This window comes from Alligator sinensis, unplaced genomic scaffold (genome assembly GCF_000455745.1).
Source record: "Alligator sinensis unplaced genomic scaffold, ASM45574v1 scaffold181_2, whole genome shotgun sequence".
Lineage (NCBI taxonomy): Eukaryota > Metazoa > Chordata > Crocodylia > Alligatoridae > Alligator > Alligator sinensis.
In genome coordinates, this window is record NW_005842429.1 from 1303427 (window position 1) to 1330123 (window position 26697).

The 26697-nt window shown below is 39.0% G+C and overlaps 1 protein-coding gene across 2 annotated transcripts in view; it reads left to right on the top strand.

The window, feature by feature from the left end:
- CNOT10 (CCR4-NOT transcription complex subunit 10) overlaps positions 1-26697 on the top strand; it is a 47951-nt gene that overhangs the window by 11483 nt on the left and 9771 nt on the right. For both annotated transcript variants that reach the window (XM_006030208.3, XM_025211779.1), the window contains exons 3-13: positions 1075-1236; positions 2217-2367; positions 3068-3213; positions 4445-4531; positions 5276-5359; positions 6155-6272; positions 8359-8508; positions 9915-10117; positions 13818-13939; positions 14813-14989; positions 17619-17699. In XM_006030208.3, the coding sequence (XP_006030270.1) occupies positions 1075-1236; positions 2217-2367; positions 3068-3213; positions 4445-4531; positions 5276-5359; positions 6155-6272; positions 8359-8508; positions 9915-10117; positions 13818-13939; positions 14813-14989; positions 17619-17699 (1481 nt within the window). The remainder of the gene's footprint in view (positions 1-1074; positions 1237-2216; positions 2368-3067; positions 3214-4444; positions 4532-5275; positions 5360-6154; positions 6273-8358; positions 8509-9914; positions 10118-13817; positions 13940-14812; positions 14990-17618; positions 17700-26697) is intronic.

Here is a 26697-nt window from a genome sequence, read left to right on the forward strand (position 1 = left end):
TAACTGGCTTGGGCCCCGCCAGCTGGAACAACTCGTGTGGTTGTTCCGACGACCGGACCACCTGCGTCGTGATTGCAAGCGGCGTGAGTAAAGTTTTTTGCAACCAATAAGTTGTGTCTGCCTCTCCATTCACCAGCCCGCCCTGACGTACGAGCGTAACTCGAGTCGGCCCTGGCCGTCCGAGACACCTTCTAACCCTAATTTTCTAGGATTCTATGATTAAACCATTCAACCTAATCTGGGCCTGAATTGGGACTAGGGTCTGTGTGTCTGCAGCCTGAATTTAAAGGGATGCTTCTATCAATATCCTGGTCCACGGACTGGGAAAGACCTGGTGTGAGTCTATTAATATACACTACAGAAGGATAGTGACCTGGGAAAAGAGGCAGCTCAAGCACTAAGATGTCCACCGTCCTCCTCTGGGGGAGGAAGCAGGGGCAGAAGCCTAGGAGCACTTCAAGTGAGTAATATCAGTAGAAGGAAGATTCAAATCTTCCTTTAGATCAAGGGGAGTAAGGATCTTGTTAGATTTGGCCATAAGAATCGTGTATGAAGTGGCGGTAGGAGTGGGAAAAGATTCTGCAAACCAAACAAGCCAGATACAAAGCAGCCTTTTCATGAATGGAGAGAGAAGAGGAACTTTGGCTAGAGTAGGCACTAGGACTGTGCGAATCGGTAGCTGATTCAATTTGGAGGAGATTCAGCCCGATTCTGGAACTGAATCTCCAAATCCAAATTGAATCAGGAGACCAATTAAAAGCTCCAAATCGATTCGGAAAAGCTTTGGAAAAGATTTGGCTGCTTTGGAAGTTCGGCTATAGACTAAACAGGCAGCTGATGGCTGCCTCCAGCTGGTAAGTCTGTTGGGGTTGGGGGAGTGGGGAGGGAAGGGGTGTGGGGGAGGGAGGGATTGGGGCTGAGACAAGCTGCCCAGCCAGGGCGGAGGGCGCATTACTTGGGGAGGGGGAAGCTTTTAGCTTTTGCTTGGTTTTTTTTGACTATATATAGTAGTCAGTCCTGTGTTGGTTTGTTTTTTTCCCCAATGCATATTGTTGTTTTGTGTGCTGCTTACAGGCTGGAAATTATGAAGTTTGTCTACAACACCTTAACACTCTGCAAGATATAAACAAAGATGACTACAAAATAACTTTGAATACTGCTGTGACAGAGTTCTGTAAAAGTAACCAGACTACAACAGACAACTTGAGGCAAACACTTAACCAACTGAAGAATCAGGTAATGTAAGAATAGGGACATAATATCTTAATTAAATTACATTGTTGTATTAAATCATGATTTGGTCCTCTGATAGATTAGGGGACAGAAATGTGTGTATGCATCTCTTCCTCCTTCCCGCCTTTAGTTTGTCACTTGTGAAATAAGGATTGAAATGATTTAATTCAGACTTAAAATTTAAGAACCAGAAGGAGAACTTTAACAGTCTATGCATTACTTTCACAATACTAACGTTCTCTGGAACCACAGGTTCAAATCCTCAATGTGACTTGTGCCTTCATTCTTTTAAGGTTGACAGACTTCATTCCATGTAGTGTGTTTTATTGGTGCCTTTTGGAAGAAGCCTTAAACACCTAAATCCTGTATATTCTGCATGGATGCTTAAAATTCCTGTTGTTTTTCTTGTGATTAGAAGTGTTCTGATGTTTTTGGCCTTCCGATGTTCTACGTAGTTGCCAGTTTGCTGTCATCTCTTACGAAGTATCTAGCAGTATTTCAGTGGTGTTTTGTATGTGATCTTGAACCACTTTGGGATCCCTTGGGATGAAATACGATATGTAAATGTGGAATATTTCATTCATTGAAAAAATTAAGTAACTGAGAACACTTGTTTTGATTGAGAAGAAAAATAGTAAATGACAGTACATTATTAGTATTGATTTGATCATATGTACGTGCAGTACCCTAGCAGTAAGAAAAAACTGCTGCATCACATAAATAGTTCTCTAACGGAAAATCATTTGTGAAATTACTTACTGGAAAACAACATGTTGGGTATTACATTTCACTTTATTTTAAATTCTTTGCTTGTAATAGTGACTACCATAGTGACAAAATATGGATACATATTACGTGAGCTAGTAAAATCTTGTTTACTTGCTTGTCCTTCTCAGTATTGTAAATATGGATTCTTGATGTGTATGAAATGTTGCCCATGCTCACAATGAAATGAATCTCAATACAAGTCACATTTTTGGTAGGTTCATTCAGCTGTTGAAGAAATGGATGGATTAGATGATGTTGAAAATAGCATGCTCTACTACAATCAAGCTGTTATTCTGTATCATCTGCGTCAGTATACTGAAGCCATATCAGTTGGAGAGAAGCTCTATCAGTTCATAGAACCTTTTGGTATGTAAATAGCAAGGCAGGTTGGTTGTTTGTTTTATTTTTAAATCTCTGATGTGCTGAAACCATCAAACTGTTTCCTGGTATAAAGCACCATAGTGGCTGATTAATCTAACTGATCAAGTTACTGATGTTTGTTCATAACTTTATATGGATAAACTGTCTTTGTAGCTTCTTTCTTAATATGATTTGAGGAGCCTTATCCTATCCATCTGTAGATATATCTTACAGCTAGATAAGGGTCCCCAAATCGTTGGTTGAAGAAGTTAGAAATAAAGATTTTGATGAATGTTTATCAAGAGTAGCATGATTTGACAATGGAGGTATGTCTTGTGGTAGGCATAGAGATGGATGTTAAGGATTGACATCTTCCAAAGATGTATGATTATGGTATTTATGCATACATATAGCATTTAGTATTTATGTGATCAGATATGCATACAGCCAGTAGGGGAGTATTTATTTCTTTAAAAATAGTCCCAATCTTCCAGGGTTTCATGCCTTAATTTAGACACCATTTTCAGGGAAGCATTTATGATATTTGTAGATTTGTTTATCAGCATACATGATGCATTAAAATTCTTCTACCAATGTATGAGGGCACTTAAGTAAATAGCTTATCTGTAGTGCTAAATTAGATATTTAACATACTAAGTGCTAAATACATTAAAACAAGAATAACTTCTTTTTTTCTTTCTTGTAGAAGAAAAGTTTGCCCAGGCTGTGTGCTTTCTCCTTGTAGATTTGTATCTGCTAACTTACCAAGCTGAGAAAGCTTTACATTTGCTTGCTGTTCTAGAAAAAATGATTTCACAGGGCAATAATAACAGCAAGAATGGAAAAAATGAGGTGAGTATGTTTTAAGACCTTCTGAAATCTTAGACATGTTCACTGCAGTGCGGTTTAAACTAATCCAGAAATAACTAACTGAAGCTTGTTCTTTTAGTTTATTATAGTTAACTGTGTTTAAAATTAAAAGGGTTTTAATCTTAGTTGGCATCTGATCACTTCCTTATCTGTCCACAAAACAGAATACTTAAGTCTTACAGATTTAATTTGAGGTGCTTTTATTGTGTGTCAGCAGATCAGTAGTAACCATTTCATGTGTGTTCTCTATCCTGCAGTAAATGGATGCTAAATCACAGCAGTTTACTCAAAGTAAAATGCTAAATTGTGGTAGTTACCTTCTACTTGTTGCAGGTTAGAGCAGGCAACCAAATAAGTTACTGTGGCTCAGCTGATGCATGGTAAACCTCCTTCCTACATTAATTTGGGATAATTTGTTCATGTCTATACCTGTAATTGCATCTGGCAGTTGTATATTAGCTTCTCTCTGAACCAAACCAGGGGCTGAGAGAGAGGTGTTTCCTCCTGGCAAATTTTACATTAATGAGGCAGTTCAACTTTTCAGGGCCAGTTATACCCACTTTGTCATCCTGGAAGCTTCTTTGGGTTGCAGTCCTTGAGCCGGGGAGAGGAGTTTCTACTGCATGGTTGTGTGTTAACAGGAATCATTGAGTATATATTTCATAACAGTGACATAGAGTTGAGGTAGAATCTGTTCTGGTGGTGCTGAAATTTCACTGCTGCGGTGTATAAAAAATACTAAGGAGATAGGGAGTGGCTTCAAGCTACATAGGACCTAAATGAAGGTATTTTAATGTTCTAATGAAATAAAATGTCAAGGAAGTAAAATTAGTTTTTTCTATATTAAATGTACAGTCATCTTCCTGAAAAGTCTGAAAGCAAATGAAAAATCCCTTGAGGTCTCATAAGAATGTTTTTTGGAAACTAATACATACTTGGTTGATGTGGTGGCAATAGTAGTTGCCTTCGCTATTGTGTAAATGTAGAATGTTATTCTTAATAATTTGGCAGGAGCTGTCTTAGACTTCCATGTCATGACTTCCTTTACTTACTAACTATTGCAATTTTCAGTAGGCTTGTTTGTTTGTTTTTTTTAGAATTATTACGTATCAATTTCTTCTCTGATAATAGACCTAAGAAAAATAATTTCATTTTAATTTACAGGCTTTTTTTAATAGTTCACAGTCACTATCCTCTTTCATTTGATATTCAGACAGGTAACAACACAGCTAAGGAGTCATCTAATCATAGAACTGAAAGTGGAGTTTTAATAGAAGCTGCAAAATCTAAGATACATCAGGTGGGAAACCTTTTCACATGCAATTTTCACATGTCAGTTTAATTTTTATGAATATTTCAAATCTAGTTAATTTTCAAAATGATAGAAAATTAGGGTTGGAAGGGACCTCGGTAGGTCATCTAGTTTTAAGGAGCCTCTAAAACCTGTAAAAAGAAAAGCTTAGACTTCTGCATCTTAATTTTCTCTTCCCTGTTTCTGTAAGACCTCAAAATGCAGCAAACGGTTTAAGCATCTTAGGGTCAGAACCTCAACTCATAAAAACGTGTCAGAGTGCTTTTGAAATCAGTATGGCTATAACAGTTTACACATGATGGACTTCTGATAGTTTACACCACCTGAGGATGTGTCCGACACTGCTTTCAAATGTATTGAACAAATGCTTTTCTTATGATATAGGTGTTAATTGTTGCAATGGAAGTTAAAAGATCTCAACTGTTTGAGATCTTTGCTATTTGAAGAGCTGATGTTCTAGGTTTTGGGTTTGGATTTGTTACTCTGCCAACAACAGTAGGAAGATTCACTAAGAATTATTTTTAGACAAACACTTAATTGTTCTTCATATTCTGAACAGAAAGTCTGTTGCCTGAAACCAGTTTTTAAATAGGTTTTGTTAGGTTTGAGTTTTAAGTAGACTATAGCAAATCTAGGTATGTTGCATCTCATAGTCTACATCACATTGTATAACTTACTAAAATGTTCTTAAAATTATGCTTAAAAATGTTAACCTTGACTTTTATTTAACAGTACAAAGTGAGAGCCTATATCCAGATGAAGTCTTTAAAAGCATGTAAAAGGGAGATCAAGTCAGTTATGAATACTGCTGGAAATGTAAGCTATTTTTACTGTATTCTTTGGAATTTTTGTCATATGTTTAACTTTCTTCACATTAAATTTTGGACATCCAGGGAAAGTCTTAAGTTAATGGGCTTTCAATTGCTAGCACTAGTCAAGTTTATAATTTACTTTTAAATAATTGGAAATCACTAGTATGGAATTTGTCATTTAGATTGTCTAGGATCCTGTATATGTGCTTAGGAAATTATTTGTTGTTCTTAATGATTTAAGAGTAAGAATGAAGCACTATGTAAATGAATGCTTAACTGTGTTTTATAATACTCTTAATGGAGACCGTGAGTATTGCCACACGCAGAGTTAATTCCATACATAGTATAATCATCCAAGAAAAGTTAGGGAATCCAAACTCCATTGAATTATTAGGAACCTTAATGAACTTGAGTAGGTTTTTGTTTACTTTTTTCATCGTATATAGGATGAGATCACTCCATAGTAGATATGTAAGAATAATAATTTGGGATATTAAAATTGTTTTTGTTGCACTGTCCATCACTCATGTAAAGGCAGCCACTGTGTATGTTAAAGCAGTTTGTTACAATTCTAGGCTTTTTAAAGGTGATTATGAAAACATTCAGTAATAAGTCAATTAATTAGTGGCGTATTGATCATGTACCTGAGACAAATGTTGCTGCCTTAAAATAAAAGGGCCCTTAACCCTTCTATTTTAAAAATAACAACAGTTGTCAATAACTTCCTAGAGCAGTATACAGCTCTATCAAGAGGGTGCTTAAAGCAATTTATTAATTAACTTTGTTGTTTTCTTTTCAGTCTGCTCCTTCACTCTTTCTTAAGAGTAATTTTGAATATCTGAGGGGCAATTATCGGAAAGCAGTAAAACTGTTAAACAGTGCAAACATTGCTGAGCATCCAGGATTCATGAAAACAGGTAAAACATAAGACCTCATTCTGCAAGCACTTATAAATATGAGTAGTCTAAGCTCAATGAGATGATTCATTACCATTTAAGTCGAATGTTTGTATAAGTGCTTGAAGGATTAAGACCTTAAATACCAGGGTATTGATTTCCATTGGCATCTTTCCATATCCTCATCCCCAGCCAGCAGATACAGTTTGTTTGGGGTTTTTTTGTTTGTTTGTTTTTGGTAGCGGTGCTTAAAAAAAAAAAAAAAGTCTAAAACTTAGTGGCTATTTAGGAAAATTGCTACACAAAAGGATATGAATTGTTGTTAACATCTGTGCTTGGGCCAGTGGAGACTAACAATAGAGTTGTAGGGTTGCTGCTAGACAATAAGGTTTTGTGTTGCACCTAGAGCACTCTGCAGCGTAAATTCAAGTTTGCATGAAGTATTAGGTGTATATGTATAACATATATATTTGTATATGTATAAATGGCTTCTTTTCTTAAAAAAAGTTTTCTTTCAAGTGAAATGGATGGCATTTAAGTAACATGTTAGTCAGATTTGGTAATTTATAATGTGGAGTGAAGAAATGGGAAAACCCATGCAAAATCTAAATTCCAGTTTTGTACAACAAAAATTGTTGTTCCTTCATGAAATGTAAATGTTAAAGCTGTTAATTACCTCTCTTTCCACTTTAGTTTTATGTTTTATTGTAGATTGTTCTTCTAGAACACCATGAAACTCTTGCATCATAAATAGGGGGTGGTGGTGGGTAGGGATTAGAGGGCAATCTGGGAGAGCAGAACAAATATTTTTGGGGAAGTGTTTTATTTTTGGGGGTTTGTTGTTTTTTTTTTTTTTTTTTTTTTTGGTTGCTTTCCTTTTTATAGAGTAAGTGAATGTGGGTTGGGAATTGATGTTGGGCTGGGTGGTGGGATGCTGTCCTTGGTCAGAGACAGGGGAGCAGGAAGGAGGGGAGAGATACATTTGTGTGTTGAATTCTGTGGTTTTGAGGTTTTCATTGCATCTTCTTCAATATTTTATTGTTTTCTATACATTTTTGTCTTCTATTGCAGACTGCCCTGAGCTTTCTTTGGGAAGGGCAGCATACAAATTAAATAAATATATAACTAAATAAGATAGGAATATGCTGAAGAAATTATAGTTGGATACTGGCAATCACAGAATTTGCCCTGGGAATATCACTTCATTTATGACTATAGTAAAATCAAAACAACTGCAGTAATTGGGACTGACCTCTGCATAGTTAGGAAACCATACAGTTAATCAGTAGTCTGTCAGTATGATTGAAAAAGGGATGTCATGGCTGGTTGGACTGACTCTGTGGCAAGAGGAGTGAGTACTGGCAGCATTAACTCCTTGCCTGCGGGCTCAGATGCAATAGCTTTTTCATCCAAAGCGAGAAGCTAGATCTGGAGGTGGCCTGCAAGAAGCCCTATGGTCTGGACCTGGCTTGACCACTCATTTCAGTTTGACACTTCTGATTTAAAAGGCTAAAATATGGAAACTCAATAGTTTTTCATGATTTTGTAATGCTCTCGACTGGCAGTTACCAGTAAATAAGTAAAAACTTAAATTTGCTGTCTTGCATGTTTACAATGTACCTATCAGAATATATCCAAGGAAGACTGAATTCTCAATCTGAAAAGACTTCATTTCTTTGGCTTATGTTTTTGGGTTAGCATGGTTGTTGATTTTATACAACAGTGGCAGATAATGTCATTGAAGAATTCCTTTCTTACAAGAACCATCTGTCAGAAAACTGCAAGTGTTTACACATGAAACACTAGGAATTTTCAGATTGATGTGCTTTAATCTAAATCTGCCAAAGTGATTTTATACCCTGCTGCTTTAGAGCATGATACATAAATCCACCAAACACTTGATACTTTTAACTTGAAATTATTTAATGGATATATTCAAAGGAAACGAAATGGCGTACAGAAATAGCAGGGGGTTCAAATATAGATTGGTTTTAACATCATGACCTGATGTGAGATGTTGTATTGTATTGCAGTACTTCATACCATAATCACTTGAACTGTTAAAATGTGTGACTTTTGTTAACCTGATCTTTTGCTGTTGTCACAGGCGAGTGCTTAAGGTGCATGTTCTGGAACAATCTTGGCTGCATCCATTTTGCAATGGGAAAGCACAACTTAGGAATTTTCTACTTTAAAAAGGCCCTGCAGGAAAACGATAATGCATGTGCACAACTAGGAACGGGTAGCACAGATCCAGGTATGGCTTGTAACATGAAGAGGAATGGTAAGGGAAGGATCCTTAAATCAAACTACTACTATGAACTCTACAATATTACCTTTTTGGTTAACTACTGTTTGGCAATCTTTGGGGGAGAGGATAAGAGGAAATGGAGCTGGTAATGTACTTTGAAGTCGAGATATAATTGCCGTCAAAAGTAGTAGCATGCACTTTATCATCTACTTTCTTCCAGGTTTCAGACCACTTGGGAAGCCTTGGTAATTATTTCTAGACTTGTTTATATCCTTTTGATTGTCAACCAAGAAGATCTGGAATAACCACAGATTTCTTGATGTTGTGGATTAATTGCCAAGACTTGGAAATGCCTCTTCTTTTTTCTTTTGAAAGATGCCTTAACCATGCAGTGCTTTTTTAATAGAAACTTACTTGGACTGTATGGTTTATGTCAATAGTCGCATAAAATTTAATCATACTTGTCATTTTCTGATTTCATCTTTAATTTACAGAAAAGTAAAGCAAAGCCTGATAAGTTGGTGATATATCGTGTCGTCTTAACATGTCAGATGAATAGCAATTGACCGGATTGTTTTTTTTTAAACAAGAAATCATATATCAAACCTACTCTTAAATTCCCACTTTGCCTAAAACCACGTGCTTTAAGTATCCTTGCGTAGGTCATGGTGAGGCTGCTTTTGTGCTGCTGACATTACAGTCTGAGGCCATTTGTTATAATCTCCTATTAAACTAGCAAAACAGATATTTTGTCTTTTTTTTTTTTAAGGCCAAACTAATATGGTCATTAAAAAAAAAAAAAGAGAATAATAAAGAAGGCAGGTGAATTCATAACAATCTGGGTTAGTGTGTCTCCTGTTAATACTAACTTGAGAAATTAGTTTAGAGTTTGTTTTATCCTTAGCTATCTGCTGAGTGATTTTGATTAATAAGTCTACCCCCTGTGTTCAGGTCCAGTTTTAGGGAAAACAATTTTTTTTCCTGAATATAAATCCATAGCTACAGATAAAGACCTTGAAGTGCCATCATTTTTACTGAACCCCTCTTCAGAATCAAATAACCAAGGAAAGGACCTGGAGGTTTAAATATATTAAAAATACTAAAATAAAAAATTGAAAACAATTCTGACTTTGTGTTTATTACATGTACTAAAATATTGTAGGTGTAAAAGTCAGGACTTAAGGGGCAATTGTAAGTTGGCCCTGTGTATAAGTCAAGTGCAGTGTTTATATTTTTTTTAAAGTGAGGAAAAAGGGTAGACGATAATGCAGCATATGCTAAGGAAAAAGGGGAAAGGATCAGTTCTGAGATGGGTGGAATCTATTTACAGAAGGACGATTAGTGAGTTTTATATAATGAAGTTTTGTAACAGGGCTCTATGATCTTAAAAGGGATGCCTATCTTTCTTACAGGCAAGAAATTTTCAGGGAGACCTATGTGTACGCTGCTGACTAACAAACGGTATGAGCTGCTGTATAATTGTGGAATTCAACTTTTACATATTGGAAGGCCCTTAGCTGCTTTTGAATGCCTGATAGAAACTGTCCAAGTTTATCACTCAAACCCACGCCTTTGGCTGAGACTAGCAGAATGCTGCATTGCTGCCAATAAGGGGGTAAGTACGTTTGCTTAAGATTTTCTTAACATCTCTCACATATTTTAAATAATTACCATGACATTTTTAAAGAAGAGTGATTTCCATGATTGGAACTGTCCCAGGTTAGAAGCATGAGTCTGCAACACTTGCTTAAGCAAATAATATAATGCTGAATTGATAGCGAGCTCCCAATGTGAAGGGCTTAATGTGCTTTACAGCGATGGAAATCAGTATCTCCATTTAGAGCTCAAGGTCCAGAGAGTAAATTATTTTTCTGAAGTCCCAAAAATGTGGGAGCTATTTTGTTACGGATAATGGGAAAGCCATGTAAGTTTAAAGTATTTCCTCCTTGAAGTTAAAAGTATTATGCATGTTAGACTAGTTAAACATGATTTTGCCATAGCAATTTTAAATATTGCATTTAGGGTATACTTAATAGTATTGGTAGCTGTATTTAATGCGTTTGCAACTGACTTTTTTTTTTTCTCCAGGGCTCTGCTGATGGGTTATATTTCATTTTGCACTGAATTTATTTTGGGACTGAAAGCAGTTATAAAGAATTCATCGTTCAGCTGTATTTGTGCAGTGTGGCTTCATCTCTTAGCAAGACACAATATAGACCCCCAGGGTGATAATAAATTAAAATGCAGTATTGCTCAAACTACACTGATTTATTGTTTACCTCTGAATGTAGTGGTATCTAAATTTGTAGGAAGTATTGCACTGGTTCTGACAGATGGTCTGTCTAGTCCAGGGGCGGGCAAAGTCTGACCCGTGGACTGAATTGGGTCCATGGCAGACTCCATTTCACAGCAGCCCCTGCCTGCATCACTGCAGCGGGTTTCCATGGAGACCCCAGGAGCAGGGGCACTGTAACTGCAAGGCCAGGATTTTCCTGGAGCCTGGCCCCAGTGGTGCTGGCAGGGCATACAGTGTGGGGAGCAGCCCCGGGGCTGGAATCTTGCAGCAGCAGCAACAGTGTGGTCCAGAGCATGCCACAGGCAGCAGATTGCAGCTCTGCCCGGGCTCCAGATCCCACTGTCACCACTGCAAGATCCCAGTCCCAGCCCCTGAGCGGCTCCCTGCCCCACCACAGCACCCTTGCTCCTGGGATCTCCATGAAAACTGGCTGCAGCAATGTGGACAGGGGCTGCTGAGAAATGGGAGTCCGGTTGCTGACCAGATCCACCACCATTTTGCCTACCCCTGGTTTAGCCTGAAGTCTGACTGTGGTCATATACTATAGAGGAAAGTTGCAGGAACCTTGGAAGAGTCTGCAACATATGGTGAGATCTGACCTGTGCACATGGAGCTTCAGTGGCAGACGGCTTTGGCTGTAGCTTGCCCCATGGAGTGCCCATCTACTCACCCACCCCTGAACGGGAGTTGGTCATTCTGGCGTGCAGCCACAAAAGATTGCTTACCGCTATTGTGGAAGAGTATTAAGGAATAAGTGGCCCAAAAGGAAGTTTCTGTCTAACCATCATCAACTAGCATTTGCTATGTGCCCTGATCCATGAGGGTAGTGTAACATTTTTAATCCTAACATATATTTGTAAATTATAATCTAGTTGGTCTTGTTTGCACTCTTAAAGTAAAGGTATAACTACATGTGGAACTTTAAACTGGGCATAAGCAACAGATCTCACTCTTGATTTAGATGGAATCCTGGCTTATGGCCTTTTCTTTTCCACTTAGCCAGAACAGATGCAGGCTTTCCTCCTTCCCCATTTTAATTGCTGTGACCTTTTCGTCCCTGATTTCTGTGGAATCAAGGCCATCTGTTTGAGTTCTGCATCTTCCCTGCTCCATACCACACAACACCTTTTTGAAGCCTTTCATTAGCTCCTCCTCTTTCAAAGTATCAGTTCAAAGTATCATGCCAAGGGTAATGATGCCCCCCCTCTACCAGCCAGATGGTACCATGTTGAAACACTGCTGCCCTCCAAATCGTAAAGCTAGTTATCTTGGATTTATTACATGCGAGTGTGACCTGCACAGGTGGGAGAATTGCGCCACACACACACACACAGCAGTATAGTGTGTTTCAGCACACGACTGCTTAGTGCAGGAAACTGGCCGCATATAGACATGCCTAACATGCCATCTGACCCCGGCACTCTCTTTCCTGCTTAGGCAGGGGGTTGGACTCGATCTGTTGAGGTCCCTTCCAACCTTAGCATCTATGAATCTTTGCTAAGGTCAAAGTGTCTGCTTTTTAATGTCCAATTTTACTGGCTTAAGACCTGATTATCCAGAGTCCTTAATATTATTTTGCACTTTATATGGTTGCAATTTCCTGCACCAACCTCCTAGTAAGAAAGTTTTTTCCTAATATTCAACCTAAACTTCCCTTGCTGCATCTTCAGACCTTTGCTCCTTGTTCTGTCATCTGCTACCACTGAGAACAGTCTAGCTCCTTCCTCTTTGGAACCCCACTTCAGGTAGTTAAAAGCTGCTATCAAATCCCCTCCTTGGTCTTCTCTTCTCTAGACTAAATAAGCTCAGTTCCCTCAGCCCCTCCTCAGAAGTCATGTGCCCTAGCCCCCTAATCATTTTTTATCGCCCTCCACTGGACTCCCTCCAACTTGTCCACATCCTTTCTGTAGTGAGGGACCCAAAACTGGACACACTACTCCAGATGTGGAGTCACCAGTGAACCACAGAGGGGAATAATTATTTCCGTCTTATCTGCTGGCCACGCTCCTTTTAATGCAGCCCAGCATGCTGTTAGCCTTCTTGGCGGCAAGGGCACACTGTTGACTTGTGTCCAGCTTGTCCATTGTAACCCCCAGGTCCTTTTCTGCAGAGCTGCTGCTTAGCCAACTGGTCCCAAGCTTGTAGTGGTGCATGGGATTCTTCTGTCATAAGTGCCGGACTTTGCACTTGTCCTTGTTGAACCTCATGAGATTTCTTTTGGCCCAATCCTCCAATTTTTTTCAGTCACTTTGCTAAATGCTGTTTTGTACCCCTGCGTGATCTTACTGCTAACAGATTGATCTTTTGCCATGAGTTGCCTACTAAGAGATTTAATGCTGTATTCATTCTTTTGCGATAATGGCCAATATTTCTGACACCTTTCCAGATTAGACTTTATGAAGTCAAAGTGTGGGCTCAGATGTGTGTTTCTCTCTCCTTGCTTCCATCCTAGGGGTTTTTAATATTGTTTTTCAGTAGCAGTATTTAACACATTTAGTGTAACTTTGAATATTGCTACAGTCTGGACTTAAGCTTCGTATGAAATGGTTTGAGACCAGTGAGCAGTGTTTTCAGATGCTCGTTTTAAAACTGTGTAATGTGGTTGGTGTCATTGGTTAACAGTAGTTATTGCTAGGTTGCAGTATTATTCAGTTGCATTTTATGTGGGTTTTTTCTTTGTCCTAGTATTTCAAAGCTGTGTTGTGTTTTTTTGTTTTGTTTTTAAAAACGATTTCTTGTTTTACTGTCATTTTTCTTTCACAGCAAAAGGAAAACTAGATCAATTGGCCATTATACAAAGTGTCAGATTTATCAGAGTTAGGGTATGTACAGTAAACCTCTCTGCCTTATAAGGAAATCAACATTGTAGAGTTCCTTATTCTTCATATTTGGTCCTCTACCTTTTCCTGACAAGTTAGGTAGGCTCAAAATGTATGTAATTTGCTCTCCCAGCCTTTAAAGCTGTTTGTTCAAGCTTTCCGATATAATCGGCTTCTTTTGTATTTTCTTCTTTCTTTAGACATCAGAGCAAGAAACAAAGGGTCTTCCAAGCAAAAAGGGAATTGTGCAATCCATAGTAGGTCAAGGCTATCACCGTAAAATAGTCCTAGCATCCCAGTCCATACAGAATGTTGTTTATAAGTAAGTATATTTTCTGTACCCTTTCTTCCATTCTGTAACTCAATTATACGTGTAGGGCTGTTCACCAGAAAGCTTTTTAAATGAATGCGTCCTCAAGCATGAATAACGTTACTTAAATGGGTGTTCCTGTTGATTGATACAAGATTATGTAGGTGGTTAAAGTTACTTTGTGTTGAAATGTTTTTAGAAGACTGGGGTCTGAGTCTCTTTTGTTAGTGTAATGGCCAGCAGAGGGCCTGCTTGTATGTTTAATGAAGCTGAAGTTTTAACTGGCTGTAACTCCATCTCTACAATTCATGTTTTCCAGTTAGTTGTATACATTAATTTGTTTTACAAGAAGGGAAATGCTTGCCAATAAACTATTCTAGAAAGTAGTTCGGAAGAAGAAGCAAGCCAATAAGTTTTCTCTAAAGCATTAGGACTTGTTAGTTATATTGTCTTCTCTTGTAAGAGCTATAATATTTCAAGAAGCAATATGATAAATAAATTGTTTGTACTTCTCAAGTGATGGAATTTATTGGCCACAATATCATGTATACATGGTCTTATTCTTGCATATCTTGCCTTGCCTTGTACAAGCAGCAATGCTTGAATCCAGTGTACAAAGAAGTGCTGCAAGTATTCTGTTAGAGAAAAACACAGTTTGTTCACATTTTGTTTTTCAAACAAGTAGGACTCCTATGCCTGAAGTGCTTCTGGGATCAAGCTCTGAAGTAGAATGTGAAGGATTTCGTTGTCTGCAAAAAAGGAATGTTTATGCTTAAGCTTAATTCTCCACTAGTTTCATAGGATAAAGTTCTTCTATGTTTTTCTGAATTTGCTTTTTAGAGCTCTGTGTCTTAATATTTACCTGTTAATTTCCATCCTTCTAAGTGATGGCCAGTCCTCGGCTATCCCTGTAGCCAGCATGGAGTTTGCAGCAATTTGTCTGAGAAATGCCTTGCTGTTGCTGCCCGAAGATCAGCAGGAGTCAAAGCAGGAAAATGGATCTAAAACTAGTAACCAGTTGGGGGGAAACGCAGAGAACAGTGAAAGCAGTGAAGCATGCAGGTAAACAATAGATGTTTTAGTTGCATCTCAAACTTTTCTGTCCGCCACACGTGTAGTTGACATTCTGTGCCTGCTGGCTAGCCTGTGTGATGTGCTGAAAAATGGGGGTGCAAAATTTGAATCTCAAAAGCACACTGAGGTCTCCATGAAATATATATCAGTTAGAGCAGTAGTAGTTTTTAGTATTCGTAAGCAAACTAGAGGAGAAAAAATTGACTGGAATTTCACCAGTAAATGGAAGGGAATAAAACCTAAACAATGAAATCATCCATTTCACAGTTGTTTTCACTGTACATTCTTTATTTGCCTTCTGTGAATACTAAATACATGTTTTGTTTTCCCACGCACCCCTGCAGCGCGCAGTATATTATATTTTTCTAGTTCTAAGTGAACTCTCAGTTGTTACAGTGACATAAGGTTTTTCCTCTCTAGTTGTGCTTCTTAGTTGATTCAGGGTGTATTTGTGTCTAATGAGTTATCTGTACTTACCCAAATTGGTCATGTGTACAACCCAAGAGTCTTTATTTACTGCTTTGCTTGTTTCCGAATTGGATAGAGATTACATTAGTAGGTATGGGAGAAAGAAACAGAGTTGGCATTTGCAAAAATAACATAAAATGACATATTAACAAAAAGAATTTTAGAACAAGCTTCGTTGGCTTACCAAGTTTCTAATAACTTATAAAGCTGACATTCTAGAACCAAAGTCAAGAGGACTTTGGTTCTCCCTCCCTCCCTCTCTCCTTCCTACACGCACTTTTTTGAACTTCCATAAACCATCTGGGATGTTACAGAAGCGTACTGACAACCGTGCAGCGAAACTTACTTGGTTTCTGTGCGTGCTGTCCTTATGCCATGAACCCGTTCCCTTTTCGGTAGCGCAGAGAGGAGGGAAAAAAATGTAAATCTAGCTCTGGAAGAAAGGCAAGTAGTTTTGGAATTTTACAGTCCTTTTAAGAAAATTTTAATAAAGTTGCATCACTTAAATTCTATCCTACTTCAAATATATATTCTAAAAGTGTGGTAGACCCATGTAGTAATTTAGCTCTTAAGCTGTTTGCTTTTGTGGTAGGGTGTTTAAATGAAACCTCCCACTTGTAGAGGTTTTTTGCTTGCATTTAGAGAAGATGATAAAAAGAAATTGCCCCACTTAGTAATCCTCAATGATCACAGTCCAAGCATTATCATTTTTCTTATGAGGTTCCTCCCCGCCAGTATGGCCTTTTACCTTAATCAGAGTGAGGAAGAAAAAGTATGCACTGTACAAGAGGATTTCTTACTGTCTCAAGATCACAGGCTGTTACAGTTAATGTAATCACTGCCTTCCCTCCCAAGGGTCGCAGTTGACCACAGGATCCAATAACTAAAGCTGTTCCTAAACTTACATTACTAAGTTTTCAAATGCTTCCTTTCTGTTCCTCCCAGCTGGGAACCTTCCTTGTTTGGAGGAGAAGGGACAAACAAAGAACTAGAAGTACAATTCACATGGACCGTGTATAACACAAAACTGTTATGCACAGTGAACTGTGGCATAGATTTCCTTAGTGAAAAGTATGTGCGTTTGAATGCAGTGACAAAGAGATTTTTGTCTTAGAGTTTTTCATCAAGAAATCAGGCTAATAAGTTTCAACAGTAATAGGTACAGGTTTTCTCCTATTCTGTACTTGCTGGTTTTGATGTTTGCTTTCAATGACCATGCCTATGCCTCTAAGTATATTTATTAGGTGGTGCTTGTGTTAAGTCAGGGGTGGGCAATTATTTTGGGCGGATAGAATGGCCTGACAGGCCACATTTTGCCTGCCCCTTTGCTAAGTGGAGGTGAGGCAAAGCTCAGCTTGGGTGAAAAAATGCTTGGTGCTTGCTTTCGATTGAAAGATTTGGGTCTTTTCAAATATTTTGGTTTTTGTGCAAAAATGCAATTGTATCCTTCGCTACTTCAGAAAGAAACTTTTTTTTTTTTTTTTTTTCAACTTATAGTTGAATGCAGTTGTGTATTTGTCCACATGGAAAATGGTGCTTACTGCCAAAAATAGAGGCAGGGAATGCAAGTTTGAGACAGAAATCACTCTCATTGTCAAGTACTGATGCATATTTAAATCTTTTATTAGCACTTTACCAAAGGGAAAATGAATCTCAGCAAAATTGGACATAGACTTTTGCAGTAGAGGTGTGTATGAAGAAATTAAAGTTGTAGCGCCTCCTAGATGGGCCTTTTTACCAGTTGGTAAAAAGAAATATGGCTTTGCCTTTCAGATGCATACCCCACTTGCACTGCTGCTACCAATTTTAGTACTCTCATAAGTGAATTTAAAAAAAACTTTAAAGCTGTTGTAAGGTGTCATTGATGTGGATTTTCTCTCTTTGTGGATTGATGACAAGTTGTTAGCTTTCCCCACCTCCACTCTTCTCAAATGGCAGTGATAGAAGTTCTTGAAATATTGCCAGCCCTCCATTTTTTTTTTTTTTTGCCCAAGCCTCAATTTCAGCATACTGAATCTTTTTTTCTTAACAAACTGGATTAGTGTCGATGTTAGTTTCAGTTAGATTTCTTTCTTTCTTTCTTTGTTGCTTTTTGTTAAAGCCTTGAAGATCACTGTTCATAATTAACAACCTGCTGTCTTCCTTTTAGCACTAAAAGTCATGAAGGAGATAAATTCATTCCAGCTCCACCTTCTTCACCTCTGAGGAAACAGGAGTTAGAAAATTTGAGGTAAGTTCTAACATTTTTAATAAAAGGAGCAACACTAAACAAAGACCTGGCAGTAACTCCAGAATGTCAGACTGTGCTTTTAAAATTTTTTAAAAAGTTTTTATGCTGCACCTGAAAGTGATGTCAAAGCTAGTATGCATGGATCAAATAATCAGCAAGTTACCAGGAGGTTACATAATATTAATCTAAGGAAGCTTTTGCTTTGCCTTCCTGTGTCTGTGCCATGGAGCAAACGCTGTCTATAAGCTAAGCATAGAGCAAGGGTTGGCAGCATTTTGAACGGCAGGCTAGCACTTGCAGCCTGGCTGCCATCATAGGCCACCTAACCCCTTTGCAGCGCCCCAGCCCTCCCTGCTCTCTGCCAAGTGCTGGTTTTGTGGACCCACCTAATGAAGCCTCCATTACAGAGCACCATTGAAAAGCATGGCCACTAGAGGTATGTGAAGCGGGCCCTATTAATTTCGGATTTGAACCAAATCAGGGACAGTGATTTTATTCATTGATTCGGATTGCTGTCCCCGATTCAATTTGGCCGGATCCAAATCTGAAGATTCAATGCTGATTCAGGAAATTGGTGATTTGGACATAGATGCAGCTTTAAAAAAATGTTCTATATACCTTGAGGTACCAGTGCGGTTTGTGAATGCTGCGATTCTGGGGCACATGGAGCATGCCACAGGAGTGTGTGTGGAGGGGCCCTCCACATGGTCAGCGGTGAACCTGGAAGTGGACCAGAAGTACTTCTGGTCCACTTCCAGGTCTGCCAGGGAGCACATGAGGGTTCCCCCTGGATCGGCTGCAGAGGGACCCGGAATGCCCCCCCCAGATCCAGGAGGCCCAGTCACTGAGCTGGGAGGGTGCAGAGGGGGTGGTTTGTATGCTTCCCAGCAGACCCAGAAGTGGACTGGAAGGGCTTCAGTTCCGCTTCCACGTCTGCTGCCAAGCGGAGTGCCCCTGCACTCCTGCAGGACGCTCCATGCGCCCCAGCGTCGCAGCTCTCACGAGCCACCTGCTACCTAGAAGTATGTAGAAAAAGCATTTAAAGCTGTGTCTGTCCAAATCTTTCTGAACCAATTTGGAGGGTTTCGGTTCAATTTGGGGAGATTAAAGGGTCCTCTGATTTAAATTTGGATTTATAGATTTGGCCACCAAATCGGGCCGAATCTCTGCCAAATCGAATCAGGGACCAAAGCTTCACACAACCCTAATGGCCACTACCAGTGGGGAGCAGCTTATTTGGTAGTGAGGGCGAGAGGAATTCTGGGTGGGCACAGAAACCAGTCCTCAGCAGCAGGCACCTTGAGAACAAGACTCCTTTAAGGGGCTGGTGCTGCTGAATCTCACCAGTTTCTCTGGCCCTCACACATAGACTGGATAAGAAATTTGCAGGCTGTATGTTGCCAACTTCTGATGACAGGTGCAGGGAAGAAGACAGAATGAGTCTGCTTTCTCTTTACTATACCTTGGTTATCTTTACCTTACAAAGTCAAAATCAAGAATCTGCTTCCTGCTGTCATTACTGGAAAGGATTGAAACTTTAGTATGTGACCTTTTCCTTCTGGGGCTCATGCAAGGCTAGTTTTGATGCCAGCCTATAACGTAGCTTGCTTGGATAATGCTAAATGCAAAGTAGCCTAAACCCTGGTTTTGTGTTGGGTCTTGTAACACAGATGATAATATAATAGACTGACTTTTTGCATTACATGCAATGGCCATTCAAAAAAAAAAAAAGCCATTGACAGTGACTACCAAAATCTATTAAACATTCTGCTTGCTTTATATATTCTTCAATGATGATTAGTAAAACAAAGGTTTTCTAAGGCTTTGTTTAGTACTTGTGTGGTGTTGGTATGTGCCAACTGGTATGGTCTGAAGAACATATATCTACTTTTCTTCCATCCATGCCAGGCAGCACTGTCATGAAGTACACTCTGACTTTGTGCTCTCACTGCATGCATGCATGCATGCTAGATCCCAGAAATGAGATAGTGCAGCTGCCTTTGAGTGGTATTGTATGCGTGCCATTGAGTGTGCTAGAAAACAAAAGCTTGAAATTAGTTCTGGGGCATGTGCTCAGCACCTTGTGGCCTCATTTCTGGAACTTGGTGTGGGAGGAGCAGAAGTGAGCAGGTGGGTTATGCTTCGCAACAGGGCTTCACTGTGCTATAGACATTCCTAAAGTCCAGTATAGGCAAAGCACATGGAACGCAATATGCGCAAAACTGCTTCCTAAAAGCTTGCCCCTTTATGTCTTCCTGTCCCAGAGCTAATTGCTAGTTTACATGTCTGAGGAACTAGTCATGGAAATGTTTGTTGGATATCAAACAGATAAGTGCCCTAGATCTGCCTTGGTGGGTAGGTAATATGTAATGGCTAGTACTTGTAGTTTCCATTTTCTTCTTTCATGAGTTACGTGTATATACCAGGGAGTAAGCAAGAATGCATTGAGAATCTTAATGCTTCTAGTCCAAGCATATGTAGTCTTTGACTTTACAGAATGAGTAACCTAGTTTGAAATGATCTCTCTCCTCTTTTATTTTGTAATATTACAAGTGCTGCCTCTTTCTTAAATTCCTCAGTAGCTTCACTTTGCTTCTGCACACACCATTTGAAATATTAAACAGTTCCTATTCTTTACTCAGAGTTGCTGCTGTTTGGCACAGACCACTGAAAATTGGGCATGTGGCAGATGTCAGGGCTGCATTGTGTGGACAAGTGATAGTGGGGTATTAAGCGTAAAAAAAATAAAAAATAAAAAATCTGAGTGCACATCTGTCCTGTGTGGTTAGGCCAAGCCATTGCTGGAAACCTCTGGCTTGTTTTTAATGCCATGTTCTAGTTATTCTTTGAAATACCAAGCTGGAAGGCTAGCAATAGGCATTTTTTTAAACACTGGGTTTGTTACAGCTCCATTCCTTGGTCATCCCGGCTGAGTACCTTAGGTCAGTCAGTGAAACATGATTAGGAAATGCCTGTGACCTTTAAAATGCAATGCTTAAATTCCTCAAGGATATATATTTTGTTGTATTTTTTCTTGTTTCCAGCTTCTTGCCTTCAAGCACTACCATTCAGCTAAAGCAGAATGTGAAAAATTTCAGCAGTTGTTGTTGGAAAATGACCTAAAGTTATAGAAACCAAAAGCTCAAAATAAGAAATATTGTATTTGATTGTTAGTTCTACGCACATTTCTTTTCATACATTTTAGTTAAGCAGGCATACCCTCTGGTTTATTTGTTGTTGGTTATTGTCAGGCCAGTAAACACTTGCCAAGAAACTCCTTGTGATGTTCCAGAGCTAGACACCATATCTGAAAGTAAATTGAATAAATTAGACAGAAGATGTGGCAGTCCTCTCCCCTTTCCCTGATGAACCCCACCAAAGTTAGGCAAAGTACTCATAATTTAGGGTTACCCATTACTCCAAACTGAACCTTGCATGTTGCAATTCATGCAATTATGGAAATTATTGAAGGACTGGGGTAATCATCAGTAGCACTGTACATAAACAGAAGGCCAAGTTGGCTGACTTGGAAGGAAAAGTTCAAGCATTAGACCTCCAAGGCAGAGCAATGGAAATATGTCAAGATAGTGACAGAGCTTCTGTTCCCATCCTCCTTTTTAGGATAGAAATTTAAACTGGTAGTAGAGAGGAAACCAAGAATCAGTTTCAGGGCTCTTAGGCTAGGGGACAGAAATTACACACAACCCAGTATAAGCAATTGGAAACTGGTTCAGATCTGTAACACAACAGATATTCAGTGCACATAAACTGCTTTCAAAATGGCCAAAATCAGTTTAAGATAAACCTGGATAGATGTAGTATCAGACGGTATTTATACACATGCTCCAAAGGGAGTGGGAGGGGACAGACGGGGCTTTAATTACAGCAGCTGCAAGAGCTGCTCTAATTAAAGCACCCCGAGTGTCTCTTTGTATCAGCATCTGTGCACTGAAAAAGGTGACAGGGCACTTTAACTAAAGCTTGTTGAACGAGCTTTAGTTAAAGCGCCCCCACCACCATTTTTCAGTGCACAGGCGCTGATACATGAGATGTTGGAGTCTGCTGGAGCATGGTAATTACTCAATTTAATCAAGTCTGCTCCAATGGATTGTAATTACAGCATGTTGGAGCAGCCTCGCTGTTCGTGTATAGGCTCCCACACTTAACTGATTTAGGTTAAATCGGTTTATTGAACTTTTGTCCCAGATTCCCTCCACATTCAAGTTAACTCCCAGTCCCCCAGTATCCTAGAATGCTTTGCACCTCCCCCTCAAACCTCACCTTGCAGGATGGGCAGGCTAGCCTTGGCCCAAGCTGTCTTCAGCTGAGCAAGGAGGGATGTTGTAGCACCCCCTGTCTTTTGGCCTGGGCCACTGTAGGCATGTAGCTGCCTTTCTGGAATCCAGAAGTGAATGTTCAGTTGCTTATTGGTATAATCTATGCAGTTTAGGCTAGCCTGCAAAGATTGAATCGAGTCAGCGTCAGGCTTTTTGACTGTATGTACTTACCCTTAATCTCTCACCAGCAGCCACTCTTCTTAACAACCTCTTTTCAGTTGCTGAGGACAACATCACCTGCTATCTTCAACCTGGAGGTCTCTCTCAGTCTTAACATCCAGTCTATATTTGTCTTCTATATTGTTTCTGTGTAATCTCTCTAGTCTTTTAGGCCTATACATCCAAACAGTTAAAACCCTTGTTTAGTTTTTCATAGTCTCTCTTTCCATTTGCTGCAACATCCTTTTCTCTCTCTTTCACAAGTGTCATTTTGGCCTGCTCATGCTTATCCCAGGAATGACTTCAGAGGTTGCCTGCATAGCCTATTGCTTGAACCATTTGTGTCTTTCCTTCCCTCCCCTCTTTTTTTTTTTTTTTAATCTCATGTAATAAAAGCTTTTCTCTTCATTACATGGCCTATTCTCTCTCCATCCATCACCTTTCTATTTGCTATCAACTCCTGCCTGTGATCAGACCATGATGCCAGCCTCCAGTGCCCACTTACAAAAGTACCTATATGAAAATGTGTCTTCCCCAAACTGTCCAGAAACATTTGCAAAGCTACTTTGTTGTTTGCCTTCAAATCTTTTCTTAAAAATGCTTGGCTATGATGCCTACAAAAATTGGCAATAGTTAGGATGTTGCTTTGCTGAGATCACTGCCTGTTTTGTAGATTATAGTCTGATTTTTTTTTTTTTTTTTTCCCTTTTGTTTCTCATCCCACCTCCTTTCACTGCTTTCTAGTTTCTTATAAGTTCTTCAGGACATAGACTCTCACTTTTTTGTGTTTTGTTTGAACAGTAGGTAAACCAGTGGGGTCCTGGTTCATGACCTAGAGCTCCAAAGCACTACAACAGAACAGGCAGTGCAACAGAAACAGACAACTCTAATCCCATAGCTGTTTCCTCTTGTGTAAAGTGTGAACCTTTGAAATGGGTCCAAATTTTAAATGCTACTTCTTCGAAAACTTGTGTCTTTGACGACACTGATAAGGAGCAAGGAAAACACTTGTGTGAGCAGGTGCCTCTTGTTCTGAACCAAAGCCCAAATGTTGTGTGGAATCAAATTCAACCTCTTCCTAGAGTGAGAAATGTAATGATATTTCATTTTCAGAAGTTTAAGACTGCTTGGTCCATGGTCTAATGCTCTCTTTACAGAGCTATTCTACTTCTTTGACACCAGTTGAGGAAAGAGGTCCCTTGCAACCCACTTAAGCTTTTTCCAGCAGGTTCAACACTTGCTAATATTGCAGAGAGGTTTGGCCAACCTGTTAAAAACTCCCTTATGTTTACAAAGCTTGATGCATTGTCAAATTTCGGGAAATGTCATAAAGAATGGGCTAATGAGTACGGTGCTTATCCTTCTTACTGCTTATAATCAGAAATTTGGCATAAAAAACCAAAATGTATCTTGCTTCAGCTGTCTTTCTTTATTTCCTATCAAAGCATGCTATAATCTCTTACTTAAACTCTTTGGCATACATTCTGTATTCTGGCCTAACCCTCAGGTAATCTGTTGTGATAATGGCAAGCTTAATTTTTGCTTTCATCCAGCTGTGTGCAGGAAATTTAGTTTTACTCATTTAAAGGAAGGAAGTGTTGAACGTGTGAGAAGTCGTTACTGACTTCTTGATTATTTATTCTCAAGCCATAAATAGTGTAATAGTTGAGATGAGCGGTACTGGGCTAAAAACAAACAGCGTGGCTCTGATCAAGTAAACTGTGGCTTCTGTATGTCAGAACTACATGGTATCATGTTGTAAGAAAATGAACACGTAATCTTTTCTTTCCCAATCAACCATTGTTACCTACTGATGAAACTTGACAACATGTCAGGAAAAACCTGTCAGTACAAGAATTATGCCGTGTCTGGTAAAGAACATCATACTAAGAAAGAAAGAAAGAAAAACATTGACTTAATTGCTGCAATATTTGTTTTGACTGATGGCTAAAACTGCAGTACTTGCTTTCCCTAGAGTCTGACTCAACAAAACTGTTTCTAAGCTTCTGCACGTGGTTGTAGAATATTTAACTCTTTACAGAATCAAGTGATAGTTCTTCTTCAAGTGAAGCTGAAGGCAGTAAGTTAATTGAACCAATTAAAACTCTTACCTGATTGGTCAGTTAAAATTTAATAAAGAATCTGAAGCCAGCAAGAAATCTCTGGTAGGGAATATGTAATATACTTTAGACTTATCCTGGTGATAGTAAGTTGAAAACAGTAGAAAGCTCCATTCATCCCAGTACTCAGATGTGCTTTATAATAGCTTTTGAATTGTTTATACAGAACTGCATATATTCATAGATTTTAAAATATAATCTTACTATCATTTAGGGGGGGAGGAAGGGGAGATTTTGGGGACAAAGTTAGGAGTCCCATCCAGATAAAATTCCCTTGTCTGCTGTTTCATGCATATACTATTTGGCAGTTGCCTTAGATTTCTCCCACACATTCCAACTTTTTTACCATTGCAGGCAATCTCTGTAACACACATTCTGACCTATCGCATGAAAAATTTTCAAAGGGAACAAGTGTGTGCAGCAAATGTACAAACAGATCAAATACTGTTGGCATTAAAAATGTAAGGAAGCAAGACATGTAGGGACATAGAAACTCTGAAGTTTCTTCTAGTGGAGTTTCCTGTAAATTCTTCTCTGGCAATTGTTTCTTCAGCCACATAGGCTCTGCATAGTCTTCATGCTTTGAATAAGGAGTCAATCCTTACCTTTTCTGCTGCTGCCCAGAGCAGTTCCATATAGTCTATTTAATGTGCTGGAACAACCCAACTCTGTTCAAATGCAGTCAGGACTGGGGGCCGTCTCTGGGCCATAACACTAAATGTGAAACTTCTTTAAGCTCTTCTCCCTTAGAAGATAATTGTTCATGTTTGACCATTTAAAAAAAAAAGGGCACTTTATGGTTTTTGTTCTTGGACACAGTTACACCTGAAAGTCTCTTTTACTTAAGCTTCTTCCAATATAAAGATTACTAGTATCAACTCATGGTCTTAAATACTGATGAATTTCCAGTTTTAGAAATCCCGTCAGAATGTTTGGTACTCCGTCGACTGTCCATGGATGCGTGTTCTGCTAAAGATTAGGAGGGGAAACAAAACCATTATAGAAGGATGAAAAAGGAGAAGCTACTAAATTGGAGAGAAGACCAGGAAAGAGAGTGAGGAACAAGACAGTTGTGTATCGGTTTTGTCTCCAATTTGTAATGTTATTCTTTCTCTTATTCATTTTTTATGGATTCTGTGGGAAGTTTCCAGTCCTGTTTTAAAGAATTTTTTTTGTGGATTTTTAGGGCAGAAGGGACCATTATGATCTACCCACATGTATTGCATAGGCTCTAGGACTTCCCTGAACTAATGCTGTGAGTCTAATCAGTGTGCTCGAATAGAGCATCTTTCTTACGAAAAACATCTAGTCTCAAATTAAAAATACCCACTGGTAGAAAATCTACCACAACCCTGGGTAACTGAGTCCAGTGGTTTCACAATGTAAAAACTTGGGACAGATTTCTAGTCTGTTTGCCTACATTCTGCTTCTGACCATTGGCTCTTATGCCATTATGTGCTGGATTGAAGGATCTTCTTTCATATTTTTCTTTCCCATTTAGGTACTTGGACTGACCCCAGACCCCCAAGTTTTTTTTTTCATGAAAGCATGCTTTCCAGTACCTTCATCCCTCCTTCTTTCCACCCCCTTGCAGTTTTCTGAGCCCATATTTACATTATCTATGGCATGTGGACACCAAAACTGGACATGCTGTTCTAGAAGTGATTGCACTGGTGCCAAAAACAGAGGTATAAAATGATCTCCCTCTCTCTCCCATACTTGATATTCCAATACGTACAAGGATTGCATTAGCTTTTTTGGCTACAGTGTTGTATGAAGAACTCATGTTCATGACCCTGAAGACTTTCAGAGTTGTTGCCTTTAGAGTAGAATCTACCCTCTGATAAGTGTGACCTACAATCTTTGTTCCTAGATGTACGTCCTTGCATTTGGCTGTACTGATACGTGAAAAAACAAAACATGGTCTGCATTACATGTTTTATGTGGTAGGTTAAATTTTATTTCAGCTTGCTGGTTGGGGAAAAAGCCATTGTTTGTTGTCTGACTTGGATAGCTGTTTACATTTCAGAATGGTAGTGTGCTTCGTTACAGTAAATACATGTAAATGTCTGGTTTAGAGTCTATAAACTCTGCCTATGGAGGCTGACATCTTACTACTGTGTCTCATGCAATAGATTGTATGTCATGATTTGGGAATTAAAAAAAGTTCTCTTTTTCTATCTGAAAGACAACTGTAGGTAGCTCTGAAGTGCAATAATACTGGAACTCCCCACTTCTCAGAGGCAGCCTGTTGAGTTTTGTCAGAGTCCTCATCAGGGGGAAAAACTAGATTGTCTGCTCTCTTGTGATTACAATTCTTCCACTCTGATTAACTGTCAGATCTCTTGAGTGTTTGGTTTAGCGAGTTCGACATTGATTCAA